Source organism: Cherax quadricarinatus, unplaced genomic scaffold, assembly GCF_038502225.1.
Source record: "Cherax quadricarinatus isolate ZL_2023a unplaced genomic scaffold, ASM3850222v1 Contig3310, whole genome shotgun sequence".
Lineage (NCBI taxonomy): Eukaryota > Metazoa > Arthropoda > Malacostraca > Decapoda > Parastacidae > Cherax > Cherax quadricarinatus.
Genome location: NW_027198336.1, coordinates 1 through 15,000, shown reverse-complemented (window position 1 = coordinate 15,000; position 15,000 = coordinate 1). Strand labels below are relative to the sequence as shown.

At 41.5% G+C, this 15,000-nt stretch overlaps 1 protein-coding gene across 4 annotated transcripts in view; it reads left to right on the top strand.

The window, feature by feature from the left end:
• Positions 1-14,841, top strand: part of LOC138852005 (uncharacterized) — a 35,613-nt gene extending 20,772 nt beyond the window's left edge. For 2 of the 4 annotated variants that reach the window (XM_070081607.1, XM_070081604.1), the window contains 4 exons: positions 3,099-3,237; positions 3,414-3,542; positions 12,695-12,824; positions 13,128-14,841. In XM_070081607.1, coding sequence (XP_069937708.1) covers positions 3,099-3,237; positions 3,414-3,542; positions 12,695-12,798 — 372 coding nt within the window. In that variant the 3' untranslated portion in view covers positions 12,799-12,824; positions 13,128-14,841. Of the gene's footprint in view, positions 1-3,098; positions 3,238-3,413; positions 3,543-12,694; positions 12,825-13,108 lie in introns of all 4 variants that reach the window. The other 2 variants (XM_070081606.1, XM_070081605.1) reach the window with 2 other exon arrangements.
• The last annotated feature ends 159 nt before the right edge of the window (positions 14,842-15,000 follow it).

Here is a 15,000-nt window from a genome sequence, read left to right as displayed (position 1 = left end):
TTTGAAAAAAAAAAAAAAATTCTCATGAAATGATAGAGAATCTTTTCCCGATGGTAATGACACCAAAAGTATGAAATTTGATGGAACACTTATTGAATTACCCTCTCACGAAATTAGCAACCTCGGCGATATTTACAAATCGGCGATTTCGCCCACTGTGAGCCCTATTTTTGGCTAATTCCATTGTTCCAGTCGACCAAACTCATAGCTATTTCTTTAGAACTCCATTTGTTCTATCGATTGAGTACAAGAAACTGCCCATTTACCGATTTCAACTACCCAGTAAAGTGGTCAGAAATTGGCAATTTGGCCAATTTCATGCAAATTAAAAAATATGCCAATTTCAAAATAGGGTCCAGAATGAGCAGTGCAGACATTCCTGGCTCTAAAATAACATTTTCTTTGTTCATCAGTCACATCTCCAGGCCCTTCTGACATTACTCTTGCTTTCCATTTTGAATTTTTATTTAACCTTTTGAGGGTCGACAGGCCCTCTCCGAAACTCGTTCTCAGGGTCGGCCAAATTTAAAAAAAAAAAATTATTTTCTCTTATGAAAAGATAGAGAATCTTTTCCCGATCATAAAGACACCAAAAGTTTGAAATTTGATAGAAAACTTACGGAATTATGCTCTCGCAAAGTTAGCGGTCTCGGCGATGTTTACGCATCGGCGATTTTGCCCACTTTGAGCCCCATTTTCGGCCAATTTCACTGTACTAGTCGACAAAAAACATGAATATTTCGCTAGAACTCCATTTTTTCTATCGAATGGGTGCAAGAAACCACTCATTTATGAAATTCAACTATCCAGTACAGTGGTCAGAATTTAGCAATTTTGCCAATTTCACACAAATTTCAAAAGATGCCAATTTCCGAATAGGGTCCAGAATAAACAAGAAAGACATTCCTGGCACTAAAATGACATTTCCTCTAGTCATTAGTCACGTCTCAAGGCCCCTCTTATATTCTTTTGCTTTCCACTTTGAATTTTTATTTTCACAAAAAATATAAGATTTACTGTTATGCAGACTACTGCATTAGTGTAAAAAATGGTATAAATATTATTGGTGCACTTGTGAAAGAATATTAGACTCACCAGTTGACGTGTATTGCACGCTTGGCACGATTTGTTTACTTTTGAAGTTTGGTAAAAATCGAACATTTCTGCTACTTTGAGCTCAATTTCAAGGCACCTTTCTTTGTAAAATCAGTCAAAATCATCTCAATTACTGTAAAATGTCTTTCATTCTATAAAATGAGACCAAGAAAACTAGAATACAACAATAAATTCCATACGAAAATACACTGCAAAGTCGCTGATTTATTAAAAAAAAATGGTCAAAGTTTTTTTTTCTCATTATGCACTGTGTGCTGCAGGATTTTTTTTAGACTGTGCACACTGACCACACAGACCCATTCTTTCATATGAAGGCCTACCAGCTTTCTCCCACTAGATTTGAGGCCGCTAGAATTTATGAGTACTAGTACGTCGAAAACCCCTACGCGTAAGACGTACTAGTACGACGAAAACCCTCAAAGGGTTAAACAAAAAATAGAAGATTTACTCTTATGCAGACTACTGCAATAATTGTATAAATAATGTCAACCCATTCAGGATTGCATATTAGAATGGATAGTTGGACATTTATTGGATAATAACATCATTTGTTTACTCTTGAACATCGGCAAAAATCAAATATTTCCCCTACTTTGAGCTCGATTTCAAGGTCCTTTTCATAGTAAAACCAATCAAAATCACCTCCATTTCTATAATGTTTTCCATTCTATCAAATGCAACTATGAAAACGAGAATATAACCATAAAAACTATACAAAAATATGCCTCACAAATCGGTGTTTTAATCCAGAAACATGGAGCTTTTTTTTTCTTATTGTGCACTGTTTGCTGCAGGATTTTTTTTATACTGCGCGCACTGACTAGACAGACCCATTCTCTCACATGTGGGTCTACCAGCTTTTTCCCGCTTGATTTGAAGCCGCTAGAATTTTTGAGTATATATACATCAAACACGTTGGTTTGCAAGACATGTATGTACGACCGAAACAGTCAAAGGGTTAAAGCAAGGATCAGTGTTTTTATGAATATTGACTTAGAGCTTTTTGTATTTGCTGGGGCTGTAGCAGGAGGGTAATATGCCTTTGGGAATAAGTTAGTCTGGGCAGAGCTAAATCTGTAAGCATGATGCAACACCTGAGAAATAGGAAGTAATCAAGTTTGGTTTAGGAGGGGCGAGGGTCGCTCCAGTATCTTAGTTCTTTAACATCATGGCACCCCCCTTTGAATGAGGGCAAAGTCAAATACCTCACAGAAAAAAATATCCATCTTTATTCATAACACAGCCTAATTATACATTCAAAAACTATAATTTTTAAGGTCTGCCCAAAATACTTTCCATAATGAGTTTTCATTAGAATATGTAATACAATGCTTTCCTAAAACTGTAACCTGTAACCACACATTGTAAAACCATCCACTGTAACCTCAATATATAAGGTAGCAAAATAAACATCTTTATCTTTGTAAATGTCCTGATTACCAGTTCTTTGTTCATCCTCTTCAGGTTGTTTTATTTATTCTGAAGAATTTCATTAATCATAGTTGAACCCAAAGGTGCTATTAATAAGTGCTATGGTTAGTGTTTCTTATACAGTGATCTTAATGTGGTTGAAATTATTTAATTTTTGAAAAGGTTGAGAGGTCCCAGAGTCTTTGCAATTTCTTTGTGGAGATCTGTTAGTAGGGACTCTCCTGCACAAATAAGTACATACATACTTTTATCCAGAAAAAAGGAAAAAAGTGTGATGATTAATATTGTGATTTATCCCATAAAGGTCCCTTGATGCAGGTGAGGGGGGGGGGGAATCTTGATCCAGGGAACTTAAATTATCCTCCCCTTCCTTGGATCAAACCTGAATGCCTCCCATTCCCAAGCACCAACATGACTTGCAGGTTTAAAAAAATGTCTGGCTGCTCTCTTTTCAGAATTTGTTTCCCTGAATTAATCGATGTGTTTAGCTTAGGTATTTTCAAGGAAACTAATGCACATGGGCAACAACTGATAATAATATGGGTTTTCAGATGATGTACTTGGTGTCAGCAATAGAGTGGACAGCATTTGTATGTAATCACACTTTGGGTACTAAGTGGCAGGATTCTCTTGCTGGTCATGGAGAAAAAGGAATAATGTCATCCATTGTTTCTTGCACTTTGGCCAAAAGTAAGAGTAATGGCTGTATTTTTGAAAAAATAATATATAGATCAAAAGTTTTGTAACTGCATTTTAACATTCACTGAGATTGTGCATGGCATTAGATGTATTGAAGCTTGGCTCTCAGCTTTTAGAATCTGTTGTGAATGACATAGATTAATTGCCCTTGAGGTTTGCTTTTGCAGATTTCCGGAATCCATGGGGAGTGTGGGTGATTGCTGGTCTGCATGGGCTGCCAGTGTGGATCATTGGATATCAGTACAATTTGTTTGGGTCTCACCTTTGGTTTCTTCCCAAGTTTGTGCAGCCTTTGGGTCAGTAACTATTTACATATTTAGTTTAAATTTAACAGATTTTCAGTGTCTTAATTCAGCATAATGTCTCGTATTAATTGGGGAATGTTGAAATTCATACAGGAGCATTATTATTCATAGAAAGAGCTAAATGTAAGAAAGCGGAATGAAAAGTGTGGGGTCTAGTAAATCCATCAAGTATATTTGAGTACAGATTTATAGATGGATTTGATTTTGACCCCACATACTCATTTCAACCCATGTTCAATGTGACTATGTATTTTCTTAAATATATGAATCATTTTTGAGAAAAATCTGTAAGTGGCTTTGATGATGAATTTTGAACCACATTTGTACATCAGTATTTTAACCCTTTCACTGTCCAGACACCTGAAATTAATCTTGCTTTCAGTGTCCACTTTATAAAAAAAAATCTGAAATGGGAGAGAATCTTTTTTTCTGAAGGTAGTGACACCAAAAGTACAAAATTTGATGGAAAACTTATGGAATTATGCAGGTTCAAAGTTAGCAGTTTTGGCTGGTGATTAGTTTTTCATCTCTCTTGTGCAAGACACTTGCTTAAGACTTCTTAGACTCTTTGTTTTTCTACATTCCTCTCTTCTCCAGGTACATAAACTCTCTTCATACCCCACCCTTATTCTAATTCACATAATTCTTGAATTTATACATAACCCCTCCTCTTTTCTTTCCATACCATACAACTGTAATGATCATTTGATTTAATTTTTGTTTTCATAGTACAGCAGGGCCCCGCTTTACGGCATTTCACTTTACGGCGTTCCGCTAATACGGTCATTTCAAATTATGACCAAAACTCGCTATACGGCTCCCCCACCTGACTTTCTAATACGGTCACCGCGCCCCACCCTGTTTGTTTACATTCTTCGTGAGCTCAGTAAGCACTAAGTCTCTCCATTTTGTCTGGAAACTCCAAAATTTCAAATGTTTTTAAAAGTTATTTCATATTTTATATATACTCTGATAATTATACTTATGTATACCTGTACTTAAATAAACTTACATACTGTGCTGGCATGCAGGTACACATTAAAATCAGTAAGAGTGTCTTATGTCTCCAGACGTCATATTAGTAATGATAATAATAATCATCGAGTCTCATTTAAATGTCGTATATTACGTTAAATACACATTTTCATTAATCCATCTATGATATTTTTTCAAAATTATATAATAAACACGATACATAACATAAAAAGATGATAAATACACCCTACAATAGAATAAATAAACATAAATATGAGATGTGGTAGCCAGATAACTTGTACAAGGGACACCAAGAATAACATTTTCTCTAATCTAACATAAGAGAAAATGTGTTACTGGGGGTAACTGTAGAAAATTATTCCTTTCGTATGTATGTAAGTTTATTCAGGTATACACAAATACAGTTACATAGATTATCATACATAACAACATATGTGTAGAGAACCTAGGATAACCCAACAAAGTCAGAGTGACTTATTTCCATTGCCTTCACTCAGAGCATCATTTCTTCTCAAAATGATGTTACATGAGAATGGGAGTGTTCTTCTTTATTTATTCTACCGTATCAATGTAGAGACAACCTGTACACAATGTAACTTGTACACAAACCAGACGTTTACACTTAGTTTACAAAACTTACGTTCGCCTGGTTTGTTTACATAACTCTGCGCCTGTACTCTCTCATGCACTCATTCTCTCTCTCTCATTTATTCGTTTTATCTCATTTACTTACTCCTGAACCTACATTAAGACTACAAATATTTTAAGGTAAGTAATGAGTGAACTGTATATACATTTTATCGCTCTGGGATGCTTAAATGTAATAAAATATTATGTGTAGGTGGGTTGGCCTGGTATGGTAGCCGGCTGACTACCATACATACCACACTTGATTTTTTACAATAAATACTACTTATCTCACCCTATATTTTAAGGTGAGTATTGAGTGAACTGTATATACACTTTATCGCTCTGGGATGCTTAAGTATCATAGAATTGTATGTGTGGGTGGGGTGGCCTGGTATGGTAGCCTGGCTGACTACCATACATACCACACTTGATTTCTTACAATAAATACTACTTGTCTCACCCTAGATTAAGACTATAAATATTTTAAGGTAAGTAATGAGTGCACTATGTGTGTATTGTACTTTTTTATTGTTTTTTGATGCCTGGTTCTATTGCTAACTTAATATATGTTAGTGTAAACTTGTTATCTAGTGTTTGTATGCATTTGTAAGTGGGAAAAAAAGGGTGTTCCACTTTACGGCGGTTTCCGCTTTACGGCGATAGCCTGGAACCTAACCAGCCGTATAAATGGGGCCCTACTGTACTGCTTAAAAAAAATCTCTTTTTCAAACTTGAGAATTTTTATCTTCATTATTATTATTATTATAATCAAAAAGAAGCGCTAAGCCACAAGGGCTATACAGCGCTGCAGGGTAGGGAAGGAAGCAAGGGAATTGGATGGCAGAAGGGAGGGGGGATGATCAGCAGGTTACAGAAAACAGCGGGGCAGGGGACAGTACGGGGGTAGAGGGTAGCAAGAGATACAAGTAGAAAGGGCTGAAAGTATCAGAATTTGTGAAGTAAGTCAGTCGTTGTCAAAAAGTCAATGAGAGAGTCCGGATGAAAGGTGGGTCCATCAGCGAGAAGGGAAGGTAAAGAGAGAGCAGCGGGGCGAAGACGACGACAGAGGTAAATTCTGCGTGCTCGTTGATAAAGTGGGCAGTCCAACAGAATGTGGCTGACTGATAATGGAGCTTGGCAATTCTCACAGAGAGGAGCAAGACGCCTCTCCATGAGATATCCATGAGTAAGACGAGTATGGCCAATGCGAAGACGGGAGAGAGTAGTCTCCCAACCTCGACACTGGTGATAAGAAGACGGCCAGTAACCTATACTCGGTTTAATAGACTGAAGTTTGTTGCCGAGCATAGTAGACCAACGTTGTTGCCAACGGGTGTGAAGGTGGGAAGATATTACAGCAAAATAGTCTGTACATGGAATACCTCTATAAGAAACTGGTAGGTCATGTACTGCTGACCGCGCAGCAGTGTCTGCCTGTTCATTGCCCTGTACGTCAACATGACCAGGGACCCAACAAAAAACAATATCTTTATGCTTAGTAAAGATGCGGCGTAGCCAAAGTTGGATACGGAGGACTAAGGGGTGAGGTGTATCAAATTTTTGTATAGCCTGTAAAGCACTAAGGGAGTCTGAGACAACCACAAATGATGACACAGGCATAGATGCAATACGGATAAGTGCTGTAAGGATGGCATATAATTCAGCAGTAAAAATACTAGCTGAAGATAGTAAATGCCCTTGTACGACGCTGTCCGGAAACACTGCTGCGAATCCTACGCCGTCAGAAGACTTAGAGCCATCTGTGTACACAGCAATGGCATGAGAATGAGAGTGAAAGTGGTCAAGAAAAAGAGAGCGGGAAGCGACCGTAGACAGTTGGGCTTTCGAGCAAGGGAGGGAGAAAGAACAGACTCGAACAGCTGGAACTTCCCAGGGGGGTAGGGAAAAGTGAGATGCTACATGTACATAGAAAGGTGGTAGTTGAAGAGAAGACAAGAGCGAATGAAGGCGAAGAGAGAAGGGACGGAGTAAGCAGGGGCGGCGAACAAATAAAGAATGTCTACTAATATCAGTGACCATTCTATAAATGGAAGGATTGCGGAGATCATGAGAGCGTACATAGTAGCGCAGGCAATGGGCATCACGGCGATCGGATAAGGATGGAACGTTCGCGTCTGCATAGAGGCTTTCGACAGGGGAAGAGCGAAAAGCACCAAGGCATAAACGTAATCCTTGGTGATGAATGGGGTTAAGGCTAGAGAGAGTAGCAGGAGATGCCGCTGAATAGATCTGGTCACCATAATCAAGTTTCGATAAAATAAGGGTGGAATGTAGGTGAAGGAGGGTTCGACGATCAGCTCCCCACGAAAGATGAGCAAGGGTTTTAAGAAGGTTCAGCCGGCTGTGACAAGTTGCCTTCAGAGAGGTAATGTGAGGTTTCCAGGATAACCTACGATCAAAGAGGAGGCCCAGAAACTTGACTGTATCACGTTCAGGGATACGTGAGCCATAGAGGTACAAAGGATGATCAGAGATGACAGAGCGTCTAGTGAAAGTGATTTGGTGGGTTTTAGTGCTGGAAAATTTAAACCCATGTGTGGTGGCCCAATTGGAAACACGGTCGACTGCATGCTGGAGAGAAACTGTAAGGAGGTGACAGTCAGCGCCTGCACAGGCAATAGCGAAGTCATCAACATAGAGTGATGACCAAATATTTGATGGAAGATTAGAGGCCAAATCATTAATAGCAAGGAGAAAAAGTGTTGTGCTCAGAACACATCCCTGGGGGACACCTTCAGCTTGGACAAAGTCCGGGGAGAGCACATTATTAACCCGAACACGGAAATGCCTGTCAGTTAAAAAGTTCTTAAGGAAGGATGGTAGATTGCCTCGAAGGCCTAAGGAGTGGGCTTGGGCTAAAATATTATACCTCCAAGTTGTGTCATATGCCTTCTCAAGGTCAAAAAATATGGCAATAACTGAGTGGTTATTCGCAAAGGCATTACGAACATACGTATCCAAGCGCAGTAAGGGGTCTATGGTAGAACGTCCCTTACGAAAGCCATATTGACGAGTGGAGAGACTGTTGTGTGTCTCTAAATACCACACTAAACGTCTATTTACTAGACGTTCCATTACTTTGCAAACTGCACTGGTAAGAGCAATGGGACGATAGTGGGAGGTTTCATGTCCCGTAGTGCCTGGTTTGTGGAAAGGGAGAACAATGGCGGATTTCCACAGCTGTGGAAGAACTCCTTGTGACCAAATAAGATTGTAAAGCCGTAATAGGACTGCAAGGGCTGACTGATGTAAATGTTGTAGCATACGAATATGAATGTCGTCGGGCCCAGCTGCCGATGGTCGACAAGCTGAGAGTGTTGCCTCCAGTTCTTGAAGTGTAAAAGGCACATTATACTGTTCTTCTCTGAGAGAAGAAAAGTCCAAGGGTGCTAACTCTCTGGCAGACTTTGAGGAAAGAAATGAGGGGCATAGATGGAGTCCCTGAGAAATACGGACCAGATGATTGCCAATTTCATTGGCAACATCTAGTGGGTTTGCTATATCAACACCGGCAACCCGCAGAACAGGAGCCGGGTCAGGAGAATATTTACCACTCAGTTTTCGTACTTTTTTCCAGACTGCACTCATAGAGGAAGCAGAGGTGATGGTGGAGACATAATCTCGCCAGCAAGTGCGTTTAGCGTCACGGATGACACGGCGAGCGATCGCACGCTTCTGTTTAAAATCAAGGAGTCGCTCTGTGGTTCTATTGTACCGGTACCTGCCCCATGCAGCGCGCTTCAAACGTACTGCACGAGCACAAGCAGGAGACCACCAAGGCACGCATTTCTGAGAATGCCTGCCCGAAGTTTGGGGTATAGAATGAGAAGCTGCGGTGAAAACGGAGGACGAGAAGAGGTGTAAAAGCTCATCGATGGAGGACGAAGAAGGAACCTCTTTAAAAACAGTCAGGTGTGAGTAAAGGTTCCAATTTGCCCGATTAAATTGCCAGCGTGGGGTGCGAAGAGGTGGCGAATATGAAGGGGAAGTAAGAATGATTGGGAAATGATCACTGTCATGTAAGTCCAGGAGAACAGACCAAGTAAAGTCTAATGCGGCGGAGGAAGAGCAAACTGAGAGATCGATGCAAGAGAGAGTATGAGTCCGAGGATCAAAATGGGTGTGAGTACCTGTATTTAAAACATGGAGGGGGTGGGTGGCAAGAAAAGCCTCTAACTGAATTCCACGGGAATCACAGTGAGACCCTCCCCAGAGGAAATGGTGGGCATTAAAATCACCAAGTAACAGAATCGGTGGCGGTAATGACGAAACAAGGAAGGCAAAATCCGGAATAGATAATGCCCGAGAAGGAGAGAGATATAAAGAACAGAGTGTATACCACCTATGTAAGTGGATACGGGCTGCTGTGTAATGCAGCGAAGTATGAATAAATAGCTGATGGTACGGAATATCAGTGCGGAGAAGAAGGGCACTTTCATTAAAGGTCCCATCAGGAAAAGGATCTGAAGAATACAATAAATTATAGCCTGAGATGTGAGAAATAACAGCAGAGTGTAATTTTGGTTCCTGTAAGCAAACACCAACAGGGGCAAACTGGGAGAGTAACATCTGAAGCTCACCCCGATTACCCCTGAGGCCGCGTATATTCCACTGTAAAAAGGCCATGATTGGCAATGATAAAGATACTTGAAATCCGCAGGTAAGGGTTCCTACGGACTAGAAGGGTTAGAAAAGTCCACATGCGGAGGCAGTGGAAAATGTTCAAGCAGCGAAGGAATGGTGCGCTGTGAAGAAAGGAGTTGCGCAGATGGAGCAGAGGAGAGAGAAAGAGCGGAAGGTGGATCAGTGTCCATTGATGGTTTGGTCTCTGCAATATATTCAGAGATTGCTTCAAGTGTTTCGGAATTCAGAGATGTCGTATGGGAGACAATATTGGGAATGGTAGGGGGAGGATGAGTAAAGATTGGAACTGTATTGGACTGTACCAAGGTAGGGGGGGGCGAAAGGGTGGAGGGAACTGGAGAAGCGTGGCAGGGGACAGAAGAGACAGGAACCTGGGAGGTGGCAGAAGAGGAAGAAACTTGGGAGGGAACAGGGGAGGAAGGTACATTACGAGGAGGAGGGTGAACCTCTGCACTTGTAACTGAGCCAGTGAGAGGGGAAGAACTAGGGACAGAGACAGGGAGGGTAAAATGAGGAGGTGGAAGATGGGTAGGAGGTGTTACCGGACCTTTTTTTGACTTTTGAGAAGTAGAGGGACGATTGGGAAGAGGTGTCGTACGAGGTCTCGTCGATACTGAGGCTTGTAAGAGAGAACTCGAAGAAGCGAGATTAGACTGAGGCGTTGAAGTAGGGACGTCTGAGCCGAGGACAGCAAAAGGATTAGATACAGGAGTGATTATGGGAGAGGTAACCACAGAGGTGGGTGTAGAAGATGGGATACCAGAAGTGGGGGGACGTTTTGAAACACGGGAATAAGAAACACGTGGGAGTCTCCCTTGGAGGCGGAGATGAGAAACTGCCATGGCATAAGGGAGACCTTCTGTCTCTTTGAGGTAACGGATTTCCCGCTCGTTTAAATAGACCTGACAACGGCGAGAGTACGAAGGGTGAGCCTCATGACAGTTAAGGCAAGAGGGAGATCGATTGCAAGACGTATTAGAATGGTCATCGGCACCACAGACTGGGCATTCGGCGATAGATCTGCAATATTTCGCTGGATGGCCAAATCGCCAGCAATTTCTACACTGTTGTGGTGTAGGGATCACCTTTCGAACTTGTAACCGATGTCCTGCTATATAAACGGAGGATGGGAGTTCTCGGCTGTCAAAAGTTAAACGAGCCACATTGCTAGGGTATCGTCTCTGCCCACGGGCAGGAAGAACGTAAGTGTCTACCTTGAGGATTGGGAGATCTTGGAGTTCCAGCTGTTCTAGAATGTCGGTGCCACATGTCTGGAAATTTTGTTGAACTATGGTATGGGGCAGAATAACGGTACCACTACAAGAATTGAGGGAATGATGTTTTTCAAGGGTGACAGGAACAGTATCTATATGGGAAAGACGAGAGAGCTCACGAGCCTGGGTAGCATTCTGTACGGTAATGATGCGCGTACCGCTCTTAAGAGCATGAAAAGAAATATCTTTACCAACATGGCGTAGGAGTGCCTTGCCAATACTATGGTCAGAAAGATAGGCAGTAGAGGAAGTTGGTCGTAAAGTGAAGAATTTAGTCCACTGTTCAGTCTGAAACTGAGCGTGGAAAGGTAGTGAAGGACGTGTCGATTGTTTCTGAGAAGAACGAGAAGGTGAAGGTGGAGAAGTATCATCAGCAGGTAATTGTCGTTGACGTTTAGGCGTGGGACCAGAGTTGGTCCGACGTGGAACGGGTCGGCGATTTGAAAATTGCCGCACCGTAGAGGGAGAGGCCGGAAGCATAGTCAGAGGAGAGCGAAGGTCTGATAAATCGAAGGAGTCAGTCGAGGCCTCAGTACCTGAAGCGGGTGAGGAAACAGCACCGGCAATAGGTACAGAGGCATGAGGAATGTCTGAAGAGTGGTCCAAAGACGAGGCGGGGTCAGAACGGGGTGCGGTATCAAGAAGGGGCCCGGGGGTACCAGGTTCATGGACTAGGGCTGCCATGGTTAGGTTACTTCTTTCTTTTTGTTTTTAAGAAAAAAAAAGAAAGAAGAAAAGAAAATAAAAATAAAAAAAAGAAAAAAAAAAGGGGGGACCGGGGAGGGATAGTTCCTAGGAGGAATGAAAGGGCCAGAAATCTCCCTCCGCGCCCAAGAGGACTCGACACCGCTAGTAGCGCAGATGCAGCATGGAACCCGTGCCATACCCTACCCTTCATGCCAGTAAACCAGCAATCTGGGATAGCAACCTCACATCTGCCGAGCTACCTCGGTGGACAAAAGAGAGGGCGGCCGGATATCCGCCACAAAGCATACCTCCTTCAGCCACCACCCCCGGAATCCGAAAGGTGGCTTCCAGAGATACACCCGTCGCCCAAAAGACACTCAAAGCTACTCCGGGATACCGGAGAGGGATCGGGACATCCCTAGGCAATCCAGATTCCACGGCAAACTACGCCACCGCCAAGAAACCTCAACGGAATGGGATGGACCCCGGTGTCCTTTCCCCTACCTAGGAACTAGCGCGCCTGTGGGAGAAATCACGAAGGCTAAAAAGAGGAAGGGCAAAAGGGAGGGGTGAGGAGGAGGAGGAGGAATGGAAAAAGGGGAGGATGGGGAGGATGGGATAGGGGAGGGGAGAATGGGGGGTAATTAGGTTCGGTCTGAGGAAGAAGACCGACAGGGCTAATTCCTCAGACCAAGAGCCTCTTCACCACGCCAAGGAGCCCCCCTTGAAGAGGATTTTTTTATCTTCAAAATTTGTAACACAGGGTAACTAAAATGTTGGGGACTGTTGTGGGTTACACATTTTTTAGTTTATACAGCTTCAGAGGCAGCTTGTTATACATACAGAATTGCTTTTGCTAATACAATAACTAAATCTCTTGTGTATTTTCAGGCTTGGTTATTTTAGGAATGGGACGTTTGCTGTGTTTCCTTATAGAAATTTGGAGTATATGGATCCATATCTCTGTTCTGCTGGTGAATACATCTATGTCATAGAAAACTGCTTAGATGAATAATGAACAGTTAAGTAATGTTTGTTAGTAATAATGATTTAATATTAGAAATGATTATTGTACAAACATTAGCCATTATAAATATATAAAGACAATCTGTGGTAACAAATTCTTACAGATTCATTCGTGTTTTTGTAGATACTCAAGTTTTAAACTTAAGTGTAGCCCTCGTGGCTTAGCGCTTCTTTTTGATTATAATAATAATAATAAACTTAAGTGTGGTATTTAACTTTGTTATGAGTGTAAAATACTGTATTATATAACCATTATATATTATAAAAATTAATACACAGTATAACTTGATCCTTCCAGATTCATTCATTCATGTTGATTCGCTGGTACTTCCAGCCCAGGTCTTCTCCAGATGGTGACCCGGTGGTGGCCCCCCAGGTGGGGGGGGGTGACGTTCATCTTCTTTCTTGGGCCCTCCGGTTGAGGTACCATTAAGGAAATAGTATACATGCTCCTTAATACAGTGGACCCCCGCATAACGATTACCTCCGAATGTGACCAATTATGTAAGTGTATTTATGTAAGTGCGTTTGTACGTGTATGTTTGGGGGTCTGAAATGGACTAATCTACTTCACAATATTTCTTATGGGAACAAATTCGGTCAGTACTGGCACCTGAACATACTTCTGGAGTGAAAAAATATCGTTAACCGGGGGTCCACTGTATATAGATCAAAGGATGACTAAGCATAACCTGACAGTCTTCACACAGGTAATGAGTAGCTCTCCATGCAAGTAAATGTCAGGTGGGCATTTGATCCTACTCATGGTCCCTCCATAAAGACTGTTTCATGCAGGCTAAAGTGCTTCCAGAAAACTAGGTTATTATAATCAAAAAGAAGTGCGAAGCGCTGCAGGGTAGGGAAGGAAGCGAGGGTATTGGGCGGCAGAAGGGGGGAGGGATGATCAGTAGGTTATAGAAAACAGCAGGGCAGGGTATCCCCTGCGGGGGTAGAGGGTAGCAAGAGATTGAGGTAGAAAGGGCTGAAGGTATCATCCAGAAAACTAGAAATGGACCATTTCAGGCCTGGGTCATCAAAATCATTGTAGCCTTCAGAGAAAGTGATATATAAGTTCTTTTCAGGTTTGTGAGAAGTAATTTATCAATTGGTTCTATCATGCCAGTTTCCCTGTATCAGTTTTTTCTTACCTTCAAAACCCTTAGGCACAGCATAGCCTTGGAGGTTTGGCAAATGTCAGGTGGGCTAAGGTGCTTACAAAATCTGTTGTAGCCTTCAGAAATCTATATATTTATTTATATACATTAGTTTGTGGGAATTGATCAAACTGGTCATCACAGCTGATTTCCAGCGAAGTTTTGTTTTGCCCCCCAAAAAACCCCAAGGTTGTATATCAATTTCCAGTAACAGTAAGCCTTAGGCAGGAATGTGTGATGTCACCATGGTTGTTTTAACATTTATAGATAGGGTTGTAAAAGAAGTGAATGCTAGGGTGTTGGAAAAAGGTGTGGAATTAAAATATGCAGAATCTAACACAAAACAGGAGTTGTCATAGTTGCTTTTTGCTGATGACACTGTGCTTTTAGAAGATTCTGAACAGAAGTTAAGGTTGGATGAATTTGGGAGGATGTGTAAAAGGAGGAAATTAAAAGTGAGGGTCACAAATGATTTAGGTAATGAAAAATTGGATATCAGATTGGAAGGAGGGAGTATGGAGGAACTAAATGTGTTCAGATATTTGGGAGTGGACTTGTTGGTAGATGTCTGTGAAAGATTAGTTTTGATGAGAATGTTGACTTGCTCCCACAGGACTTTATACAATAAAAAAAAAAAAAAGGATATCTTATTCTAATAAAAAAAAAGCACAGTGCACAAATAACCTGTACATAGGAGACTTGGAGCATTAGCTAGTCACCCTAGTTAACGTTCCAAGTCAAACCAAAATGTCATAAGATTGTCTGTGGATTTGTATCTTAATGGTCCATTTTTACTTTGCAAATTTGGGTACAATAAATATCAGCATCAAAACTGGTGAGGGTTCTTAATACCAGGAATTGGCCTTTTCTTTCCCTTCAGTTAAGCCTGAATGCCTCCCATTATTATTATAATGAAAAAGAAGCGCTAAACCACAAGGGCTATACAGCACTGCAGGGCAGGAAGGAAGCAGGGGTATCAGGTGGCAAAAAGGGATAATTAGTAGGTTACGGAGAACA